Source organism: Danio aesculapii, chromosome 15 (genome assembly GCF_903798145.1).
Source record: "Danio aesculapii chromosome 15, fDanAes4.1, whole genome shotgun sequence".
In the NCBI taxonomy this organism is placed as follows: Eukaryota; Metazoa; Chordata; class Actinopteri; order Cypriniformes; family Danionidae; genus Danio; species Danio aesculapii.
The window spans coordinates 21,335,127-21,347,626 of NC_079449.1; the positions used below are offsets into that span (position 1 = coordinate 21,335,127).

The 12,500-nt window shown below is 39.7% G+C and overlaps 1 protein-coding gene across 4 annotated transcripts in view; it reads right to left on the reverse strand.

The window, feature by feature from the left end:
• The window catches only part of bcas3 (BCAS3 microtubule associated cell migration factor), a 386,382-nt gene that overhangs the window by 15,851 nt on the left and 358,031 nt on the right, over positions 1 to 12,500 (reverse strand). For all 4 annotated transcript variants that reach the window (XM_056473462.1, XM_056473465.1, XM_056473461.1 and 1 more), the window contains one exon: positions 11,678 to 11,845. In XM_056473462.1, coding sequence (XP_056329437.1) covers positions 11,678 to 11,845 — 168 coding nt within the window. The remainder of the gene's footprint in view (positions 1 to 11,677; positions 11,846 to 12,500) is intronic.

The window sequence follows — 12,500 nt, forward strand, 5'->3', positions numbered from 1 at the left end:
TTGCTTTATGTCTCTTTGATTGATGGGCACAGTCAACGTGACGGCCGCCAAGCTCTACGCCATGCCAAGCATCCAAGATGTGAGGCCAGTATACATACGCACACACACACACAGTCTCTCTGATGGAGTGAGGTTCATTAAAGCGCTGTAGCCCAAGGAGGAATCCTGCACTCAGCTGGTCTTTCACTGAAAAGCACTATTGCTCACACGTGCTCTCCAACACCATACCGGACGACAGTGCTTCAAAGCGGAGCTTTCATCTACCAGCCACAAACACATTAGGAAACAAACAGCAATGCTGTTTCTGCTTTGCATAATTGCCATTTTGCTTTGCATTAGTCAGATCATCACTGAGCAATTAAATAATAGCGCTAAATGATGTTGTCCTCTTTGAGCACACGATCACCTGAAAGCGCTGGAACGCCTCTAGAGGAGGAAAGAGAGAAAATGTTTATTCACAGCACCGTGCATGAGTGCTTTCCCAAGTGTGAGGCCATTAGAGAGCTGCGTGTGTGTGTGAAAGAGTGGCTGAGGAAGCGACAGTCACACTTTTCCTCTCTCGCTCGCTTCACATCCTCTCTCCTCTTTTCACTTTCCTGGAAAGTGCTGCAGTCAGGTCAGTGATCTCATATTGGTGTGGACCGTTAGCGCTGTAACGCCTTTCAGCTGCGCCTTGAAGAAACCCCTCCATTATGTCCTCTATCACTAATTCATGCAACCTCTTTTACTGATATATACACAGCACACGTGTAGATGGGGAAAGGAGAGGGACGGGAGAGTTTGGGAGAAAGAAGAGGAGGAGGAAAGAGCAAGGTAAGTGTGGTATTGAATAATGAACTCTTCGTCATGCTCTTGAGAAGCTAAACACAGTAAATGTCCTACGAGTCTGGATGAGTTGTGGAATCACAGCTTTGAGCTGGCTTGACACGCAGTATGTATCAACGACACCTGCCTCTTGCTTCCATTTGCAGTGCTCTCAAATGCCTGCCGCTTTCGTCATGTTTCACCAACACCATGTCTAGACATCTTGGAACATCTTTTAAAAGTGCTCCTTCCACCCCCTCAGCTGTCTTGCTTTCTTTCTTTCATTCTTTCTGAGCCGCTATTTTCTGACTGTCGCTCCCTTGAGCGAGCTGTTAAGTGCAGTCTCAAAAAATCCCACAAAAAGCCCATTTACTCTAAGCTTCAGTTTCTAGCCTCAATCCCAATGTCCGCCCTTTTCTTTACTGTTTTAGTGACTAGTTTGTAGGTTAGAAGAACAATGAATGAGGAAAAAAAGCAGGGGATAGATGTAAAAATGATATCTAGGCCCAAAGTGTCACTGGCGGATTGAGGCAGAGAGAAAAGAAGAGAGCCTCTGAATGTAGGAACTCTTCTTTACTGTCTCACCCTGTCGCCGCACATTACTCTCAAGTCTTAGCTGGACAGAGGAGACTCACCATGGGATGAATGGGTGAGTGCTGAGGGGAGGAAATAATGATTGTGTTCCTGTTTTCACACTTTATTTTCCTCCTGAAAACCTCATTATGCAGCCATACAATAAAGGGCCAGTTAAATTCACAGCGAAGTTCTGTTTTGTTCTTTGTTTAGGGGTAAAAAGAAGACTGAAATACTTGAACAGTGAGACAAACTAAGAAAAATAATTCACTATGGGTTTTTCACTCACCGGCCACTATGTTAGGTACAACTATATCCAACTGCTCATTAACGCAAATTCCTAATCAACCAATCACATGGCAGCAACTCAATATATTTAGGCATGTAGACATGGTCAAGACAATCTGCAGAAGTTTAAACCGAGTATCAGAATGGGGAAGAAAGGTGATTTAAGTGACTTTGAACGTGGTATAGTTGTTGGTGTCTGGCTGATCTGAGTATTTCAGAAACTGCTGATCTACTGAGATTTTCACACACAACCATCTCTAGGGTTTACAGAAAATGGTCCTAAATTTCACACAGGCTCACCAAACTTGGACAAAAGAAGATTGTAAAAACGTTGCCTGGTCTGATGAGTCTCGATTTCTGCTGCAACATTCAGATGGCAGGGTCAGAATTTGGCGTCAACAACATAAATGCATGGATACATGCTGCCTTGTATCATTGGTTCAGGCTGGTGGTGGTGGTGTAATAGTGTGGGGAATAATTTCTTGGCACACTTTGGGCCCATTAGTACCAATTGAACATCGTGTCAACACCACAGCCTACCTGAGTATTGTTGCTGACAATGTTCATCCCTTTATGACCACAGTGTACCCACCTTCTGATAGCTATTTCCAGCAGAATAAAGCACGAATCATCTCAAACTGGTTTCCTGAGCGTGAAAATGAGTTCACTGTACTCAAATGGCCTCCACAGTCACCAGAACTCAATCCAATAGAGCACCTTTGGGATGTGGTGGAACGGGAGAATCGCATCATGGATGTGCAGCTGACAAATCTACAGCAATTGCGTGATGCTATCATGACATTATGGACCAAAATCTCTGAAGAATATTTTCAGTACCTTGTTGAATCTATGCCACAAAGGATTAAGGCAGTTCTGAAGGCAAATGGGGGTCCAACCCGGTACTAGTATGATGTACCTAATAAAGTGGCCGATGAGTGTATAATGGGCTTGTTCAATTTAAGAGTAAAAAAAAATGTTTGTTGTAAACGTGACAAAAGTGTTTTTTTCTACAACACAACACACTCATATCATATGAAACTAAAAACTAGCTAAGAATGTCTAAGGCAAAACTAGCAACAACATTTTGAACAAAAAATATCACACAAAACATGAACCAGCATCACTCACTTGAGTTTGCTCGCAGGAGGTTTTTCCTCTCATGCAAATGTTTATCCTAATTTTTCTCAACTTGCATAGTAGATACGATAGATGGCAAAGACGTTTCGCATTGAGCATCAATATTGGCCTCTATTAGCACATTTGGTTTTGTATATAATTTACTTATAATATTATATTACTAATACTATACAATTATTATTACTAATAATATATTACTAATAATATGATTTACTATAAAACACTTAAAATTTGTTTTCTGTATGAACCCAGCTTTGTTTTTAACTGAAAACCTCCCATTATAAAACCCCAGAAAAGAGCTATCCGTATTTGTGTTCATTGTCTGAGAGCATGTAAGTAATAATGTCAGCCACAGCTGAGCTCAACATCAGGGTCAATGGCAGGGGTAAAATCACTGCGAGCTGCAGGCTCTCTCTCCTCAGCAACAGCTCCACGGGTCAGATCAACACAGTCTGCAGAAATGGACCTAATATCCCTATGATCGCGCCTGTCCTCTTGCCCACAAATGAAGTGTCACAGTGTTCTGGTAGAGAAGCAGTTCAAAGAAGATTTAAATGACACATGGATTTATTTTTAAACAGCAACGCTTATGTACCAGGAATTATAGAGCAGTTAAACACTTTAACCAAATGGTACTGTCGTCCAGCACAAAGTCATGGTCCAGCACACTTCCACTAAGGAACTTGGGTTTGGCAGGAGATTGAGCAGACCCAGATTAGTGCTGGGTTTGTTTATGCAATCCATCGTCCGTGCGTTGTGTAAAGGTGGTGGATGATTGATTACCATAAGCTAAGTCCTTTGCATGGCGAGTGACTGGGCTGCTGTGCTTTCAGCTGTGTCTTGTTGCTCTAGTGATGACTATCGCACCATATTAAAATGAGCCGTGACATTAAGACATGGAACGCTCTCTTTGATAATAGCTCCAGATTTGGTAGAAGAACACTTGTGAGTTAGTCTAGTTTAAACAGGGAATATTACTGTTATTATCCAGGTAAACAAACAATGGAGGGTTTTCAGTAAGCCTGGAACAAGATCTAGCCCAGTATATATCAGAACAATCTACTGTGTTATTACAGTGTTACCTGAAATAATGACCATTCCACATTACCAACTCAAAACCTGTTTGATTCTCTTACAATTTAAATTCTCAATCAAATCCCAACCAATTAATTGGAATGGTTAAAACAATTAAAACTCAGCTAGTCTCAAGTTGTGTTCACAGGTGTAGTTTGGGTGTCCTAATTTGATTCAGACTAAAATAAATAAAAGAAAATAAATAAATAATGTTTATTACTGGTTCAATTTGGCACCAAATTTCAGCTGAAAACAGAATAGCCGAAAACAGAAAAATATCTATCCCCTTTTTAGTTTTGGTCCATGTTGTGTTCACATTTCAGTCGAACTACATTAGAGATCATTTGGAAGTAGACCAAAATCCACTTTTTACCAGATTTCAGATGGTAGCTTTCATACTTGTTCAAATGACCTGCAATGTAGTAATGTAATAAAGTAGTATTAGTAAATTATTAAGGTAATAATAGTAAAGCAATACAGTAATCACACCTAATCACAAACCTGCGAACACAAGTGTGAACACAATTTATCATTAGCATACATATCAAAATCTTCTAATAAATGAACCATTAAATAAAATACTACTTTTGTAAATACTTCGGTAACACTTTAGATTAGGTCACAATTCTTGTTATTAACTACTGGCTTATTTCTAGGGCCAGACATAACCTGCAGACATTTAGCTGTTTCTGCACATAATTTTGTAAAAAAAAAAAAAAAAATCTGTGGATTTATGTGGAATGATTTTGGAAGTATCATACCTAAATATATGATATAAAAATAACATCTTTTTAACTTTACAATCCAACTAGATCCACAAATTTGGTAAGCAAAGCAAGAAAAAGACAGAAACTATTATTTTACAAACTGTATTGTACATAAACCATATGAACATTTTCATATGAGTCAATAATTTTACTGAAATTAAATTAAAAACGGATTAAATATAAATTCACACAAGTAAATAAATAGACTCAATGATGGGCTAAAAATCTGCCGATTTCTGCACCTGCAGATTCCATGTGGGCCTACTTATTACCTGCCTATTATTAACATAGTAACTGTTTATAAATAGTTATAAAGTATGATCTTATTCTGCATCCTTAATCCTACCCAAAACATAAACCCAACTTCTACCTAACTATTAATAAACAGATAATTAGTGGTTTATTAAGCTAGTAGTGTTAGTTAATGGTTTGTTAATACCATGAATTGTGACATAAACTAAAGTGTTACCAATACTTCTTGCTTTTGGGTGGAAAAACTCCATAGAATTAATCAAAACACACTGAATCACACGGGATGTTACAGCAAAGAATTATAATAACAGAAAGCACCATAAAATATTAAATAAAATTGGGGATTTTGTAAAACATTAAAAATGACATCATTCCAATTTTTTGAGAGTCAACTAATAACCAATCCCTGATCAGACAATTGACTCAATCAAAAAGGCAGTTCAAACATGACCTGACAATTTTATAAACTCAAAATTATGTCATCAGTGTGCGGAGGCTAAAACAGTGAGTGATGACTGTTTTGATGACTTTGGAGAGGTTGGAAAACAAACATCCTGTTTCTTTCATGAGTGCTAACAGCCAATCGAGAGGAAGAGAGACTTTTGGCGCCCTGAAGTGTCTAGCCATCGAGTGTTACTGGCGGATGCAAGGGCATTGTTCTTAGTTTCGTGACAAAAGCTTTAATCATTATAAGTTCAGACGGTCACAGTTCAGTCAGCTCATTGGTGGTCACAGCATGTAAGTGTCCGTTTATGTTCTGGAAACTATGCTCACCTACATGTGTTCTTCCTTTCACCAGACTGCTCAATGGACAGCCATGAGAAGCTTCTGAAGCTTCAGGGTTGGGAAACTATAGATTACTAAGCCACTTGACATTCATATTGTCGTAATCATAAGTAGTTAGCTATTCCATATATTGTTAATGAAACTAAGCTAATGGTCTACATTGGCTGCCAATGAACAATGTTTGACCCTCATAAATTGTACATGTATTTATTTATTTATTTTTTCTGTAGACATGCCAACAAGTTAACCAAGTAAATCCATTTTGCATTCACTTCTAACATCAGGTGTATCCAACCAATCACATCGGAGTTTTAAGAGACTGAATCCTTCAACAAATACATTAAATAATCATTGGGAACTGTAGTAGTTACTGTAATATTTCTCTCAAATGTTATGTGAGATCTGCTTCCTTCATGTCTGTCACTGCGCTGTTTATCTGATGCAGCCGAGGCGGAGATTGAGGCACACTGACAAGCACGTGGGAACGGTGGGCGGGGAGAATTAGCATTAAAGGAGCAGGCAACAAAAACAGCTACATTGTGATCAGAGCAGACAATCCAACATTCTGAAAGCTATAATAAATAATCTGATGGGTGTTTTGAGCTGACACATTCTAAAGACGCAAAAGACTTATCTTAAAGGGCCATGAAACCCCCTATCTCAACAGGGTGTTTTCAAACCTCTAGTTTGGAAAAAGTCAGGAAAGTGGGTGTATCTAGCTCTGTTTAGGTGGGAGTGTCAGGGGAGGGAAGAGGGAAGGATCTGGATAAAATGGGAGTTTACATTTGGGCACGCGCTGATTTACACCGAGGCAAAACAAACCCACAGAAGCAGGGGAGAAGACAGTGACTGTGAAATGTTTGATACCGCACGTCGTATAAGAGAAAAAAAACACCGCATTTTTACTGAGTGCTGTGAATTGAGCCACACTACTCTTTCACATTGTATTTTCTGCCAACGTTAAATAGCAAATATGCAATATTTTTAGCAGACAATCAGTCTCACACATTATTTTACAGCGGCAAAACAAACCCACAGACGCAGGGGAGACAGTGACTGTTCAATGTTTGATACTGCACGTTGTATAAGAGAAAACAAACCCTCCGCATTTCTCTGTAACTTAGATGCACTGGGTAGGTAGCGTCAGAATTCAACACGACGCTAATAGTTTGGTTGCGGTGTTTACATGTTTACACTCTGAGAGCAGCATTTACAGCGGATCTTTCAGTCTATAATATTGAAGTGATAGTAGCATACTGTAAACTTTAGTAACTAAATATTTTTGACTAAGGTCTGTCTTAAACAACGAAAGAGTACTGCTGACGATACGAACTAGCTTTGCCTCTGAATGAACAAACAAAGACACTGATCATACACACCTACCAAATCTGTAGAGACAGGACCATCAACACCAACTGGAGCCGCGTCTTTATTAAAAGGAAACGAGCAGCAAATCAGGATTTCACCATTTCCAGATGAGAAAAGCTCTCGGGTAAAAAAATGTTCCTTAGAACATTGCGCCGCGTGCACTGTAATCCACACGTGAGTCCTGCTGCGCTCTCATAGCGGGAAAATTTAAACAAAACCTTTGTTGCATCACATTAATAAACACAACACTGACAACCAGTGTCTCTAAACTGTTCTTGTTTTTCTTCCACTTTTTTTGGCAACACAACGTGGCGTCTCTCTGCGGTCTTGACACTGTATCAGGTAAAAACAGGTCATGCATATTAATGAAGTTGCACCGTATACACAATAGAGCGCGCTGATAGGTTTAAACCAAGTCTTTCTCATGAATAAATGCAGCACACTCAGAGACGTCATAAGGTACTCCCAGGTACAGACAGCCAGACTCCACGCTGGAATACACGCTAAGATCTCATGGCCGTGACGCAGCTTCAAAAATTCGTTTCAAACCGGAAGAACGAATTTGCTTGAAATAACGCAAAAACAACCAATTTTCACTGTTTTGTGAAATATTTGTGTCCTTATAGTGTTTATAGCAGCATGAGACACATATATGACTGTCAACAGCTCAAAAAACATGTTTTGATGTTTCCTGACCCTTTAAATCTTGAAAAAGCGTCAAATAGGTGCCCTTTAAAACACAGTATCCAGTATATGGATTTTTTTCTGGAGTTCAGGAGAGTGTGAATTTATGGGCATAAGCTGTGACAGTAAACATCTGGCCTCAGGGCTGAATTGAATACTTAAGAATGAAGATGAAGGAAAGGAAGAAAGAGAGGGTGCTTGAGAGCTGTCGCTAATATCCTTCTCACAATGAAGTTATTGTGGCATGTCTTGCTCCTGAAGTGTGGGCTCTCTTCATCAAGTGCAAAAAAACCCCATAGGCCTTAATATTTTTTAAAAGAACATGTGTATTTGCTTCACTACACAACAAAGAAGAATCCTTTAGACTTTCACACTGCCATATATGCCTGTGCTAATCAAAAGCATAGAAGCATCATTTTAAGTTCAGCAAAACAACAGATTGACTCAATCTCAATCTCAAATCAGAAAAAAAGTTACAGAAAATTCTCGCTGCAAGATTTTGTTTAAAGGCAGACTGTATTAGCATGATCAATTTTTTAAGAGTCATGTCTACATTGCTACTACTTTCTGAGAGCTCTGTAAGGCCGATGGGGGGGATTTGAGCATGTGCTCTAAGTGCTGTAGGCTTAACTGGGAAATAGATATAAATGTGTTTTTTGGGGGAGGCTGGAGTAATGAGGAATGACAGAGACATAATCCCTGTGTGTAACCTCAGTAAACACTGGCAGCGGTGGTGTGGGGAGGGCCACCGCGGCTGACAGGGTTGAGCCATGTCCTCTTGCTTAAATGGAATTTACGTTAGGTTAGCACCAATGACAAAAATTCAATTTGCAACATTATGCCGCTGGCAGAAATCTAATTTAAAGATGACTGCATTACACGTTTTCACTTACATTCCTTTCGGTTAGGTTAGGTTAGGTTAGGTTAGGAGACTACAGTTACAGTAAATCGGGAGACTTGTGTTTACTCCCTATCACCTGCATGAGAAGAACAAGTTCCTAGTTCTCGATTTCATTTATGGTCAGGCAGGCAAGAATGGGGAAATCTGAGGACTGGAGGAAGGGGATGGATGGAATGAAACATGGAGAAGCAGTTAGCGATTGATAAAGAAAAAGAAGAAGAGTCAAAGATGTCCCCTGATGCTACAATCCTCTTCTGAAGAAGTGCCTGTGCGTGAGGAGATGCTAAGTGTCAAACCATCTGCTTTCAACCCTTCAAAGAGGCTCCGGACCAAACCTGGCTTATTAAATGGGGCGTCCCACAGCTACAAAGAAAGCTGCTCAGGTATTGCATACACAGATGCACTGGCTCTCCAGCAACTCGACACAATCCCACGCTTCTTTACAACCAAGAAATCCCAGACCAGCTGTAAAGTTGTGTCTAGATGGCAAACTTGATTCTGCAAAAAGTCTATGAATATGGTTATGGTGCTTATACATTAAGGAATTCAAGAGTTCCACCTTCCACATGGTGACTTATGACTGAAATCAACAAATGTTTGTATTTGTGGCCTAACGATTAGAGAGTTAGACTTGCAACCCAGAGGTTACAGATTTGATTCTGAGTACTGGCACCTTAAATGCCCATGGCTAACGTGCCCTTGAGCAAGGTACTGAACCCCTGATTGCTCCTGGGTACTGCTCCGAGTGTCTTCTCACTAAAATTGGTCAAATGCAGAGGACAAATTTTAAGCCTAAGTTCAGCACATTCTCTTTAACCTTGCTGCAAAATATAGACACATGAGTCTTCCGGAACAACAGTTACTGTCTAGACAAAATCCAGGCATGACCCATGACAACAAATGAAGAGGGTACTTAGATGACTATAGGGTAATTACCAATATTCGGCTGTTACTCTCAGCACTTACTGCCACATTAGTCTGTACCTTCAACAAAGACCCAAATGGGAATGGCTTGATCTCTTAAAGTCTGGCACTGATTCTTAACTGCAGCCGGACGTCTGGTTGAAAAAGACATAGACTGACATAACGGATGGCTAGCGCTCATCAGAGGCTCCAGCACCCTGTCCCCCGCCACGGTGCTGCTTATTTAGAGCCTCTCGCTGCAATCCATTTTTCATCCGTACTCTGGGTTTCCTGCTTCAGGAGATGCTTAACGTTACGTTCATCCGCCAGCCCGTGGGGCCAAAAGTTGAGAGTAATGTGATCAGTAATGAATTTTGTGTTACATTAGGCTGTATAAATGGACGGACAAGCGCAGACTACAAGTGTCCGGGAGTCGGGCTTAATCTAATGATGCAAAAATAGAGACAGAACCAATTATGGAGAGGGCCAACTCGGTGCTGCTGCAGGGACTGCAAATGAATAGGTACAAATCAAATTAGTGCCTAATAGACGCGCTACGAGAGAGGGCCAGTCGATGCTAAATGCATTAGGGCCTTGTGACCTCGCTGCTCCAAGCAGCGGCGTCCAGGATCCAACCTCCATCTTCTCCAGATATCAAAGAAAGTCTTGTTCAGACGAGGGGGGAGGGACACAGAGCAGCAGCTTCCTAAATGAGTTAAACATTTGGATTGTCAAGAGTGGCAATTTCCCCCCTCATTTCGCTCAGCTTCTCGCTCAATGCGAATGACCTAATTTGTTATTGTAAAATGTGTCTTTTTCAAGATCTGTCCGAGAAATACGCCAGGATATATTCTTATCTCTGCTTAATTCAGACAGGATTGAGGTTTCATAACTGATTCCTCTAGTCACTGGAGGTATTAGCAAGAACAAATCGAACAAAATAGGGTTTACAACTATAATTTCTGAGGGAGTTAGTTTGCTTTTCAGCTTAATGAGCTACTAATGAGGAGCACTAACTTTGCTGAGGTTCTGTTGGCAGGTCTTTAATAAAAAGGAAAGTTCAAACTTTTTCACCTATGATGTTGAGCATCACACAAAGAATGAACTTTTCCATTATTGTGCAATATAACAGAACAATATTTTATGGGTATTTAGTTTTTTTACTTAAATTATGGCAATTTTGGCAAAAAAAACACATTCTAAAACATGATATGTTTACTATAAAAAAGCATTACAGGGTACAGGGCTGTTTTGACAAAACAAATGGTAGATTATTGCTCTCAATATTATGATAAATAAAAAAATATATATTAAAAGAATTCTATATTCTGCCGACACAGCTGTGTACACCAATCACATCGTCTAGCTACAAATCTTAATAATCATTGTGTATAAATGGCTAAATTAATCTCGTACTGGCATCACAACTGCTTTTTGCTGTTTATGATGAGAGAATTTGCAATGTAGAATTTAGTCAGTGAATACAAGCACTCACTAAATCTCTGCCGTTTTTGGCAGATATATAAATGGCTTTGATTGGCTATTGTTTTTAATAGCCTTAAAGGTATAGTTCACCAAAAATGAAAAAATAAAAAACATCATTAACTCACCCACCACTTGTTTTAAGCTTATTTGAGTTACTTTCTTTTGATGAGAAAGAAAGATATTTTGGAAAAAAAAGCTCAAAAGACAATCTCCAAGAAGAATCTTCTTTTGGTTCAATGGAAAAAATAAACTCAAAAAGTTTTGGAACCACAGTAAATGATGAGTGAAATTTCATTTTTGCATAAACTATCCCTTTAAGCTCAACAGTAATGTATATGGTGCACATAGTTAAATGTAATGTTGCGATTACATGTATTTTTCATTGAATTTGGTGGCATTTTTTTACCACAAGCTCCCATTACTATTGATGACTTTCATTAAATGAACACAATCAGGTGAAAAAAATCTTCTTTGGACAGTTAATCATACAGGCTTAGTATCAGTGAAGACTAAAAAAATGTAATCTCTTTATGTAATCTCTGACCTACATTAAAAACATTACTGTATAAACATTAATTACAAACAATTACAAAGACTGATCAACTAGCACACTGAACATGTTCAAAACACCATTATTGAGAGGTCATCTACTCACCTGTTCCAGATCCCACAATGTCTCTGCTGGGCGACTCTGACATGGCGTCCGCCAGCCTCTCCTTCAGGCCCTCTTCAGTGGCTTCCACAGAGGGCATGTGACGCAGTCCGAAACTCTCAGGCCAGCTGCCACACACCTCCAGCAGGGTGACGCTGCGGTCAAACATGCCTGCCAGAGAAACACCAGAGAGAGCAACAACAGTTCATCCACCATTCTGATTCACACAGCATTAAAGCTCATTTTAGCACTGTAAGCTGCATTTACTTTCATCCTTTATCTTTTAGATGTTTCTTGTCAGAGTGCGCGATGCCTGCTTACATTTACATTTCTACATTTGACTCACGCTTTTATCCAAACACACTGAAATAGAGCTGTGCAATATGACAGTATATATGACAACTTGACTTATGGACAAATTAAAAACATAAAATGGTCGGTCTCAAAGAATGCACTTTTCACATTTACGTTAATATGTTTTCAGAATTTATATGAACACAACATTACACACCATTATAGGAATGCAGAAAGAAACATGAATAAATGCATTGTGATGTAGAGTTTGCATGTTCTCCCCGCATTTGCGTGGGTTTCCTCTGGGTGCTACGGTTTCCCCCACAAGTCCAAAGACATGCGGTACAGGTGAATTGGGTAAGCTAAAATTGTCCGTAGTGTATGTGTGTGAGTGAGAGTGTATGGGTGTTTCCCAGTGATGGTTTGCAGCTGGAAGGGCATCCGCTGCGTAAAAAATATGCTGGATAAGTTGGCGGTTCATCCCGCTTTGGCGACCCCAGATTAATAAAGGGACTAAGCCAAAAAGAAAATG